A 12372-nucleotide genomic window follows, 5' to 3' on the forward strand; every position below is an offset into this window, starting at 1 on the left:
AATTTCCATCTGCTTCTGCTCTTACTATAGATAAGGAACAAGTAGAGGCTGAATAGAGTTCCATGATTGCTGGATTAGACTACACAGGGTTTGCTTGTAATCTGTATCCAGATATCCACAGATATTATATTTTTTACTATGAATGTTTGCTTTAGACTACTTTCACACCTGTGACAGGGTGTTCTGGCTGGCAGACAATGCTGGGAATCGGCTGGAGAAAAAACACTTGATGTAGCGTTTTTTTTGTCTGACCAATTATCGGCATATGGACCCAATGGGGTCCAATAGGAAGGCGCTAGTATTTGGCAATGCCAGATCCGGAGAACTGCGGCAGGTTGTTCTATGCTGGAACAGCCTGCTGGAGTTCTCTGCTGCAGATTTGACTCTAGCCTTACTTCTAGAATTATCTCAGCGCCAAAAATAGGAAAAAAGGCTGAAAATGTACACATCATTTTTAATATATGAGCCTACTGCAACATGGTAGGAATTAATAACTTTATATCTAAAGAAAAATGATATCACTTGTTCTAGTAAAGGGTGACAGCCTGTCACTGTAATAAAGCTGATAAAATGATATGAACTTCATTTTAGCAAGGAAGAATTGTAGCACCCCAGAGTGGTGTTACCACTCCTGCACTCTGCTACTATCTCTAATGGGCTAACACAGTGTCATCTTATGTATTTTTTATGTATCTTATGTATTTTTGTCCAGGTCCCCCACAATGTGCATTCCTAATATCTTTATGCAACTGTTCATGTAATGTGCCTGGTTCGCCAGCAGGTGGCAGCAAACATGGCAGAGCTATCTTAGATAAAATTGAGTTTTCCATTCCATTCTAACCCCCCTCTGTAGGGAAGTGGGCTAGCCCTATTTCCTGAAGGAAGGGTGAGGACTAGTTATAGTTCGAGTGTAGTCTACCCCCTGCCAGGGGAAGGGTGTGCAGGGGCAAGTTTCTTCTGGATATACCCACGCCAGCCAGAGCACCCTAAGCTCTGCTGGCCATGAAGGCAAAAGCCCAAAGCCAGAAGCGCCAGGAGATTAGTTCCTCGGCTTAAGATAAGTCAGATTACAGAGCAAAGTGTAGCATCAAGAAGAAGCTGAATTATACAGTCAGCCTGTCAGTACAGCAGAGTGAGTGAAACATATAGCAGAGTTGAGTTTGCCTGCCAGTTTAATGCTAAAGCCTGCTGGAAACAAGACTAAGCCTGAAAACTGTTTGAAGAAATGATTATTCAAGTAAAGCTGCCATTAAACTTCATCTCAAGGTCTGGACTCAAGTTATTCTTTCAAATCCCTCAATTATTGCCCCTATTTATTGCTTCAGAGCCAAATCCCGGGGTCCAGCGGTATCCAGGTAGGAGCATCGGGACACATAAAGAGACATTTAGGCCGCACTACACCACTCTGCATTTCCTACACCTGGGATGCGGATAGGAGGGACCTGGGGGGAGGCACTCGTTGCAGAATTGCATTTTACCAAGTACTATTTGGTCATGTTGAATTCCTGTTAAATCTGGAAGAAGCTGGAAAGGTACCGCGAGTTTACATAAAACAAACTGTTCAGATCATCAGCTTCTTCACGGTATTTAACTATTAAACTGATATAATACTTAAACTGGTCTATAAGTATTGTGCATACTGATCTGCCTGCTGTAGATACAACACTGCTCTGCCAGGCAACATATAGCTTTGCTTCCCTCTGCTGCTTGCTTACTGTGACTACACACTACACACGTACTGGGGAGAAGGTTTAAAGAAATCAGTGAGACTATACTCTTTATGACTTTCAAGTAATGTTTGGGTTGTAACAAGTGTATCACATAGAAATCCATGACCGGTTGTGCTCCTATAACAGGACTATTACAGAGAGTGTGATTATAATATATATTTTATATGGATGGAACTGCAGGGCACACACATATCTGCATAAAGCCCAAGTCCACAAACACATTTTTTTTCATATGAGCATTACCTGCTTTCCAGAATTGCTTGTTCCACGCTTGCTGTTTTTTCTTTTGACGATATTTCCAAGGAATGTTGGCTCATTGCAGATAAGAATTTTAAAATGAGCTTTGTGCTTTCCGTTTTGCCTGCTCCACTTTCACCACTGAAATCAATAGTAAAGATATGAGTATGCATGGCTGCAACATTTAGAGCGCTGTGAACTTTTAATCAGACTAAGGTGGCCTGCACACGTTGCTGATTATGTGCGCTTTTTCCTTGCGTATTCGTGTGCTGAAAACCACAGTGTAAGGCCTCATGCACACGGCCGTTGTTTGGGTCCGCATCTGAGCCGCCGTTTTGGCGGCTCGGATGCGGACCCATTCACTTCAATGGGGCCGCAAAAGATGCGGACAGCACTCCGTGTGCTGTCCGCATCCGTTGCTCCGTTCCGCGGCCCCGCAAAAAAAATATAACATGTCCTATTCTTGTCCGCAAAACGGACCAGAATAGGCAGTTACATCAATGGCCGCCCGTTCCGCAAATTGCGGAAGGCATACGGGCGGCTTCCGTTTTTTGCGGATCCGTGGTTTGCGGACCGCAAAAAAACGGCACGGTCGTGTGCATGTAGCCTAATACAGTCCCAGCAAAGTCTTAAGACTGCACAAATCTCAGGTACACTTTGCTTTTTCAATTTGTGTGGATTTTGATATCATAACATGCCAAGTACGTGTATATGCAAACTGCAGAAGTCTCAGTAAAGAACTGATTATTTTTTCCACTAAGCTGACCTGCTCATTTTCCTCTCTGCCCAATTACCTGCCCTGCACCTCATTGCAACACCAACATCAAGGGCACCCCATGTTTCAGCGGGCAAGAGACCTTTCCCCAGGATGTGCCCCAGGGGATTTAGGTGCACCCCCTCCTAACTGTGCATGGCCCCTCTGGGGAGCGGGATTAAAGCCACTGTCCAAACTACCAATCCTCTCCCCTGGCGCCATTCCATCACCTGACCCTCTGCACAATGAGCCTAACCATCGCAACATCTTTCACATTTAAATCCTTTGTGGCATACCCAATGTGTATAACAGGCATGACCATGCATTTGACTAGGCATAATGTAATACTATGTATTCATCTGCTATGGTTGAGGGTCTCAGCATATTGGGAGGATATTTAGCAGCCAGCTGATCAGAGGGGTGACTTTCTTCAAGTTAGGACAGGACAGATGGGTAGGACAGATGTGTATGGGCAGGACAGATTTGTGCAGTTTTAGATGCAGTTTTTGTGTGAGATGCAGTGAATGTTTGTAACATTGGTGCCTGCTGGTGTCCTGCTAATACGCATTTGCATCCTGTGTTAGTTCCAGCAGTCTGTGCCCACCAGTGTCCTCCTACATCTTCCTGGCAAGCACGGCTGCCAGAGCACTGATGAAGACGCCTCTTTCAAGGTGGCCTCTTTCATCTCTTAGTGTGCACATGCCCTCATCTGTCCCAGTTTAGGAGGGCACCTGAGATATAGGTTGTCTAGCCTCCAAAGATGTGCTACAGTTTCATTGTTTACCCGTGCCTGACCTCAGTCTACTTTCTGGATTTAAACCTGTGCTGCCTGCACCGACCGTTGGACTGTTCATCATAATGAATTTATGCTGCTTGTCCTGACCCGGCTCGTCCACTGACTACGGTTTTGCTTAATCCCTTGGTGCTACGCATTGGTGTCTCTTGGCCCTAATGGGTCAGCTGACACTGAAAGGAGATTACATCATGAGGTAGCAGCATGGTGGTTGACCTGCTGCGGAGACCAGATCCCTGTATAGAGGTAAAAACAAGGGAGGTCACTTAAATAATGCCCTAAGGAGTAGCCCTAAGCCAAATCTATTGGTGGCACAGCGGGTCCACACTCACTCTTGTAACTTATTAAAAGGAATAAAAGTATAATAAAAAAAAAAATTATAAAAAAAAAAAATATATATATATATAGTTCTCTTTTATATATCTATCTCTTGTATTGGCTGAAAAAAGAGGTATAACAGAACTATACTGTATTAGGGTCTATTCACACGTCCGTATGTGTTTTGTGGACGCAAAACACGGACACCGGCAATGTGCATTCCGCATTTTGCGGACCGCACATCGCCGGCACTCTCATAGAAAATGCCTTTTCTTGTCCGCAATTGCGGACATGAATAGGACATGTTTATTTTTTTGTGGAATGGAAGTGCGGATACGGAAGTGCGGATACGGAAGTGGAGATTCGCAAATGCGGATGCGCACAGCACATTCCGGCTCCACTAAAAAAGAATGCGTCCGCACCTGTTCCGCAAAATTGCGGAACGGATGCAGACCCATTTTGCGGAAGTGTGAATGGACCCTTATTGGCCTGGCCAGAATAACTGTAGGACAAAACTACACTGGGAAACATAAGGATCTGCATAAGACCTGTACACACAAAACAACATCATAATTTTTAATTAAGAATAATTGACTTACTGAAGTCCCAGAACAGTGGATGCAATAGGTGGCCGTACTCTTTAACTCTCCCCATCATACACTGTAATGGGCTTTGGCAAGGGTATTATAGCGAGCTAATAGCAAAAGTTCCTGTGTTACTCCCTCTACTGACTACTCAGTGATTTCAGAGCTCCTGGATATCACTAGCCGTTGATCAGTTATGATTGTGACAAATGTCCTCAATTCCACAGTCACTGAAGTGTGACATATAATTATATGTACTATTAAGGTAACACAGGCAAAATGAGTACATTTTAAATCTAAAAATCTATACTTTTTTATATATGGCCAGGTGGTCTATGAAGAGGCTACAGATATAGCGAGCCTCTCTACAGGGCCCAGTGCACTAGCAGAGATACTATTTAAAGCAAACAATATCTCTGTCTTTCAAGGGTTAATGTGGCTGCAAAGTACAGTACTTACATTTCAGTTTTTTATTTATCTGTATATGTTTTTTATTTTACAATTTTGAAAGTAATACAGACAGCATGATATATGAGGAGAAGACGGAAACGGCATAATTGGCCGTATGATCCAGTAATCTGTTACAGTAATCGGGCTTGGACAGCCTCGGCCTATCAAGCCTTGCAGCGTTGCGGTAATAAATAATCTATTACTAAAAGCTCAGTGTCTTCAAGCTTGGCGCCAGAAGACAAATTACAAAGAAAAGTTATACTTTTTTTCCCTGTTTTCACAAACCACTGCAATACGGTAATGAAACAGATAATAAATCAGACACAATCTGAAAAAGGGGTGCAAGTTCATGTTCTCAAACTGAACCCAGAAGCTTTACTCACATCAGCATTTATAGTAAAAATTCCACAATGCTCCTGAGGTCTACGCTGGGAAGATTTTTCATGGATGTCACTGTACAGGCTTACAGTAGCCTATGTCGACTACGAATACTGAGCAGTATATATTATTTCAGTTTGCTAAGCTAGAAGAATGGTACACAAGTGTGTTCCACCCAATGGAGGCCAAAAGGACGCACACGACCTATCTAGCATGTGTTAAAGAAGCACTCGTTTAGCACTCATTTTTTTAAAAATACTACATAAAACAAACTGTAATGCAATAAATGAACTGGCTGCTTTACCATAGAATTTTAAGCTTCTTTTCTGTTGTTGCTCCACATGATCCCTCGACTAGCCCAGTCACACAGCATCATTAGGCTCCTTATGCATTTATATGAGAGATAGAGAACCTTGTCTCATAGGAATGCACAGAGATCCTTGTTTTCAGCCCACACTAAAGATGGGGCACCCATGGCCTGGGACGGAGCTTAACATTTTATGCCGGGCAGTAAGTTCATTCATTCATTGTGCTACCTTATGTCTTATATAGTATTCAAAATGGGACAAAATTTTAAAAAAACAGAGTGCTTCTTTAATGCGGAGAGGAGAGTAAGTCATTGACACCTCTGGCAGTGGTTTATCTCCCCTGAGAACAAAAGGGTCAGGTGTGTTGAAATCCGACAGTCTGAACCCTCTTTCCTCCAACATCTGGTGTAGAAGCAAATTCTGGAAACCATTAGCATTTTACTAATACAATATAACATATTACTAATACTATGTAATATTTATTTATTTGAAGGAAATTCCTTTGTTTAGTAGGACTCATCTGTTTCATCTGCACCAAGTTTCTACATTGTCCCTTTCCTGGATGCTATAAAGCATTTCCACCACAAGGGGGAGATATCAGCTTAACATACTTCCTCTTCAAGCTACAACATTTTAAAGGACCTCACGAATTAGATTTGTTGATTAATTTCAGGATTTAATGATAGGATATCCACCTAAATTGCCTACATTTACTCAGCAGAGTAATCTTAGGACAAAACATTTCCAATAAATCAGTAAAACGTCTCCTGCAGATGCAAATAGTGAGCTTTAATGTATGTGACTATGGGCAATAACCGGGTACAGAAATGGTGTCAAAAACTAACACATGAAAATCCTGATTTCTATATTTATACAATACCTTACAATTTAGTAGACAGGAAATAGTGCTGTAGATCTATTATCAGTACTGGACACTAGTGCTGTAATCTTGCTATTGCTTCTTGTTCCGGTTCGCAACCGTGCAACCTGATAGAACGAATGGAAAAATTCATGGAACAGCTTCCTGCTCATGTTCTTTATTCACTTTTGTGTAAGGTAGTGTGACAGCCGCAGTGAGTTGTACCAGTGCAGTTCACTTTACTCTTACAGGCACAAGATACAACTTAAAGAGGACCTGAGCATCAGGTTCATCAAAATAATGAGCCAATAATGCCATTACACTTAGAGGCTCTACTTTCTCTACAACTGCTGTGCCCTCTCCACTTTAATCGACAGGGCCAGGCGTGATGACATTTTCACTACCTTGCCTAGTCAATAAAAGTGCAGAGAGAGAGTGGTAGTTGCAGAGAGAGTAGAGCCCCTAGGTGTAATGGCAACACCCCCATTGCTCCTAGAGGCTCATTTGCACATATTAAAACATCATTTGAACATGGGACCAACACAGATCCCTTCAGCTGCCAAGTGCCCATGTAACAGGTCAGCTAGTGTCATAGGTACAAATCTGCTGACAGATGCCCTTTAAGTTGTAACTTGTGCCTATAGGACTAAACTGAACTCCATTGGTACAATTCTCGGCGGCTGTCATACTACCCCACACACAGTAATAAATAACGAACATGGGCAGTCAGAAAACTGTTACATGACTTTCCCCATTCATTCGATTAAACTGCAACGCACGACTACAGGTCTATCACTGGACTAATATTTCTATCTTTCTGGAAAAACATATAGCTCAGTAAATCTTCATAATGGTGGACTATAGGTAAGCTTTAAAATGTTTTATTGTAAGGAATGTAGATAGATGAAAGGAGACTATATTGATCTGCCATCCTAATACCATACCCTAATACCATTCCGGGTGGCTGCTACTCACCTGATGAGAACACACTGATTGTCATGGCGCTTCCATAGGCAGCGGTAACATTCATTGGCCACAGCAAAGATGTGAGGAGGAATTTCTCCCATGTGATGCCTGCTGTACAGCTCCACTGTGTTTCGGTCATATAAGCCTGGTATAATCTTGTAGGGGTTGACGGAGGCAAGGATGGAGCCAATAAAGGTCTGAAATAAATCACAGAATAACAATGTTAATTATGCATGAATTATGTATGACATATGTATATTTCTGGATGATCTCTGTACCGGAACTAGGACTGTCTTTTCAGGTTCAGAGACTTGTAGGCCATGATTTCCAAGTTGTCTATGCTCAACTGACTTTTAGAGGTAGGCAATCCACTACCAGCCTGTGTGAATTCGGCATAGGAAGGGGATGCCATGCAGAAGGGATGTCCTGTTTGTTCATTGCACTAACATATTCTGCAGTGAAGTACACCAACTGTAATTATTTATATCCATCCATCCCTTTCAACTGATAACCTGATTTCTTGGCCAGATGCACACACACATAGAACCTAAAGGACCAATGTGACGTGGGGAGAGCATATAAACTCTTTTCAGCTGTTGTCATGGACAGATTTTAATTCCTGACCATGAAACTCTTTAGCTCAGTGTTGTGAAGTAACTTGCCCTGCTATGTGATTAGGACGGGTTTTCTGTGTACTAATAGGACGGCGGCCATTTTATTTCTCCTAATGATTGCTCCCTAGACAAAAAGAGCCATTTTAACTAATTAAAGGTATTTGGGAATTTATTTATAATAATAGTAATGTTTTACTGCTTTCATTTTCTTAATTGCAGGAGAACCTCCTTTAAGGAGGTTAAACAGGATAAGCTGTTTTCTTCCAGAGACAGAAGCATATTGTTATATGAATGGAGCTGATTACAAACAGCCTAATGATATCAAACATAATCCTGTATATCCCCTCGCTTTTTGGAACTCCCAAAGCAATGAATGGAATGTTCTCCTTCACTTTGGGGGCCCTATTCTGGAGATAGGAGGTCCCAGAGATGGGACTCGAACCTTTCTGACATTGACGGCATATCCTAGCGTTATGCCATGGATGTCCCAGATGGGCCAACCCCTGTAAATACCTAACAACATATTTTAGAGGTCTAGGGTGTACAACATAAAATGCAGTCCAGTCTATAGAGACCATGTTGTAGAGCAGGAGGAGCTGAATAGTTTTATACACAGTTTTTTGAGGGAAAAGATTCAGTAGGACTAATAATGCATTCTTTGGAACATCCACTCCTTCTGGTCTTGGTATGAGTGTGAATACAGAGATAGCCGTTAAAGGGAACCTATCATGAATAACCATGACTCTTCTCAGGTAGATTTGACTCTTTTCAAGGCCTGAGCTGCAATTATTATGATGCTGGTTCTCGGCAACCACTTACTTTTAGCTCATGAGTGACACAACGCTGAAATCAGCATTTCTGTCACTACTTTATACTGCCCTCAGTATGGTCAGCATAATGTTGATGACAGGTTCCCTTTAATCTCTAAGTGAGGACCGCCAACTGGACTCCTGATCCTAAAATGAGTAGACGCTTGAATGAATACATTACTATTACTAGTTCTACTAAATCTTTTGCCAGAAAACCGGTAATCAATCTTTTCAGATCCTCCCGCTTTATCATATACTGCCTGCATATGCTGGACTGTATTTTAATGTAACGGTCTCCCTTTACGTGTCCCTAGTTGGCCTTCAAAAGTGTTGCTTACCTATAAGCATCTAATGTTCCAGAAAGTATACTTTCTAACTACTGTTTAGCATTAGTCAACTACAGAAAAATGATTTCCTACAGCTGAGAACTCAACTACTAGTCCAGAAACATCTACAGACTCAAATCATATCAATGGCATTTCCTGACCACAGACTGTGCTAGAGCTCATGTCAGACTGGCAGCTTGACATAAACACATCTGTAGAAGACACACAGCGACCATGCCCGCATCAGAAACATGCACAGATTGACATTTTCAATTAAACTGTTACTTTAGCATTTTTTCTACAATTTTCTACAAAGGTTAGACTCATTTCCATTTGACTCTGGTTTCTCTTACTTCCATCATCTGACTGTTAGATGCTTCATTCTTTGATGTGAGAACGCGAGAGCAACAAGCAATGTCTTCTGTTTGTTAAATAGCTTCTGCCCGGTCCAAACCACACACAGAATGTTCCAGTGTTTCACATTTCAGATTGGATGCCCAGAACTACCACTATACTTAACTGTAGCTGAATCTCTGTGGGTCAGCCATTAAGAGAATGCAGATGTAGGAAAGAACACTCTTTTCAAAATAAATACATGTCATAAGGTTCCAAGTTGTAGACACGGCCATATAGCACTGACAAGAGTAAACCATGACATGCCAACCATATATAATCAGAGCACGGTGCCCACTCTCCATAGACATAGGCCCAGATTTACTAATCCTAAAGATGGCGTAAGCTTAGGCAGACCTAGACCTGCCTAGACCTGAACCGGATTCATCAGTTGTTCAAGCTTGGATGTGTTGCAGGGATAGACACGTTTCTCTGGTTTCTATGGCAGTTACTATTATGGGGCACTACGGTAGCTACTGTTAATGGCACAATGGCAGATACTATTATTGGCAATACCAAAAAGACTGCAGCACTCCCCTTCAGTCACTTAGTAACTCTTTATTGACCAAAATTTTTCTTTATCTTTGTATAGTCGAAATGTCGCTAGGTTTGGTCAATAAACAGTCAGGCGAGTTTTACACTAGCGCTATTAGCTCCGACAGGCTGTTCCAGGAGAGAACAGCCTGTCATGCTCTCTGGATCTGGCATTATGTTATTGCAATGCTTGCCAGCCACGCTGACTGTTATGGCGTCCAGCGGAGATCCGGCCGCTACCTGGCAAATATGGCGGGATACGGCAGGACAGAAAACGGCTTACTGCTGCTGATTTACTAAAGGGATTTACTATCAACGGGACATGATTTCAGTTTCTGCTATAAGGTAATGTGGGAGTTATTATTATGGGGCACTATAGTAGTATCTGTTATTATAGCACAGTGGCAGTCATTATCATTAAGATACATCGGCAGTTTCTACTGTAAGGTACTGTGGCAGGAACTGTTATGGGACACTATGGTTGTTACTTTTATTCTAGCACAGAACATGATGGGACATGATGGTAGTTTCTGCTATAAGGTACTGTGGCAGGTACTGCTATGGGGAAATACAGCAGTTACTGTTATTATGGCAGAGTGCTGTTATTATCACTGCAACATAATGGCAGTTTCTACTGTAAGGTACTGTGGTAGGTACTAATATAGGACACTACAGTAGTTACTGTTATTATTGCACAGTGGCAGTTACTATTATTGGGACATATTGGCAGTTTCAGCTATAAGGTACTGTGGCAGATACGGTTATAGGACACTACAGTAGTTCAGGTTATTTTTGCATGATGGCAGTTTCAGCTATAAGGTACTGTGGATATTTGTCATATTAATGGTTCTGTATAGAATATCTTAAATAAAGAAAAGTAAAGCCTCACCTTGTCTAGACGCTCGTGCTTATTTATATGTAAAGTACAGGTTACTATTACTCTACAACCCCTTAGGCACTTCTATGCATGAAACTTTTCAACATGTTGAGTTTTGTTTTATTTCCTTAATTTTATTGAATTTTAACTTGTAGTCATGAGGTAAAAATCAGATTACACGATGACGACATCAGAATATAACGCTGTAGAAAAAAAAAGTCAAAAGGGCTCCAATCTAAGTTTTAACCTACAAATGTGACATCACCAAAGGTCATTTGTGGATTTGAGTTTAGAAACATGTTTGTCTGAACATGGAAAATATAGAAGGGAAAAAAATGAACAGAGAATGAGTAAAGGTGCATTTACACCAGGCGAGGAGAAGCCGATTGTCGGGAAAGGAGAGTCGGCTGCTCATGGAGGTGAAGCGCTGCATGTAGATCTCCTCCACAGTATGAGGATGAGGGATGGCTGCTGCTATTGTACGTCCTCATAAAAAAATCATTGTTCCTTGGCAGCAGAGTACTGCTTAGACAGCACACAGAGTGATGACGGAGGAGTCTGCACCTTCATTCATCGGGTGATCTATGGCACATTTAGACGGGCAGATTTTCGGGAATGAATGTTCGATAATTGGCCCAATATTCAGACCATGCAAATCCAGCTAAAGAAGAGGTTAGTCTATTAGTAGGTTATAAAAGGATAAAGGCAACTTAAGTGAAATAAATCATGAACCAAAGACCCCAATGTCTTACCAAATATTAGTTTCATTTACCATGATCCAGTTCATCAATTGACGATTGACAAAGGAGCTTTAATTCAGATGGCCAATAAAGAATAACTATCTCCTTCCACTGAAATGAATGGAGGAAACATTTGCATTTCTAGCACCCAGGGGTATGTGACCATTTCTACATCAATGTCGGGACACATGAGAGACAGGGCTGTGACACCTGAGTAACAAACGTTTTCTACTGAGTTACTACAGGCAGGCACTTTCTGGTCACAGTGATGGCCTGACCGTAAAAAGTTAACCATAAAGTTAAAGAGCCGGGACAGGAAGTAGAAAACATGACTTCACCCCCCCTCTTTCCCTTCTCTTTCCTTGTTCCCCTTCTTCCTACCCCTCCTACCTTTTGTCTCCCCCACATTCAATCTTTTATTTTATTGTTATGTTGTATAATTTATTAATTTTTTGATACATATGACAGTTATGATATCACCATTTTATGGAAATGTAATTATCAATATAATTGTCATTTATATAACTGTCAAGGTGAATTTAACTTTGACCTGTTTATTTCTTGCATTTTCTCAAAATAAAGAAAATTTATAAGAAAACATGACTTCAGAAAATTAAATCCAGAAAACCATCCAGTGATTATTTTTTTTTAAATAAAATAATTTACATAGAATATTCACCTTTGAACTGTGTATATTAGATA

The 12372-nt window shown here is 41.3% G+C and overlaps 1 protein-coding gene across 1 annotated transcript in view; it reads right to left on the minus strand.

Moving 5' to 3' along the window:
- The window catches only part of MYO10 (myosin X), a 256328-nt gene that overhangs the window by 123080 nt on the left and 120876 nt on the right, over positions 1-12372 (minus strand). Inside the window, exons 4-5 of the mRNA XM_040431698.1 lie at positions 7387-7574; positions 1974-2108 (exon numbers count right to left, since the gene is read on the minus strand). Of these exons, the coding sequence (XP_040287632.1) occupies positions 1974-2108; positions 7387-7574 (323 nt within the window). The remainder of the gene's footprint in view (positions 1-1973; positions 2109-7386; positions 7575-12372) is intronic.

The sequence above is a fragment of the Bufo bufo genome, chromosome 5 (assembly GCF_905171765.1).
Source record: "Bufo bufo chromosome 5, aBufBuf1.1, whole genome shotgun sequence".
NCBI classification, from domain to species: Eukaryota; Metazoa; Chordata; class Amphibia; order Anura; family Bufonidae; genus Bufo; species Bufo bufo.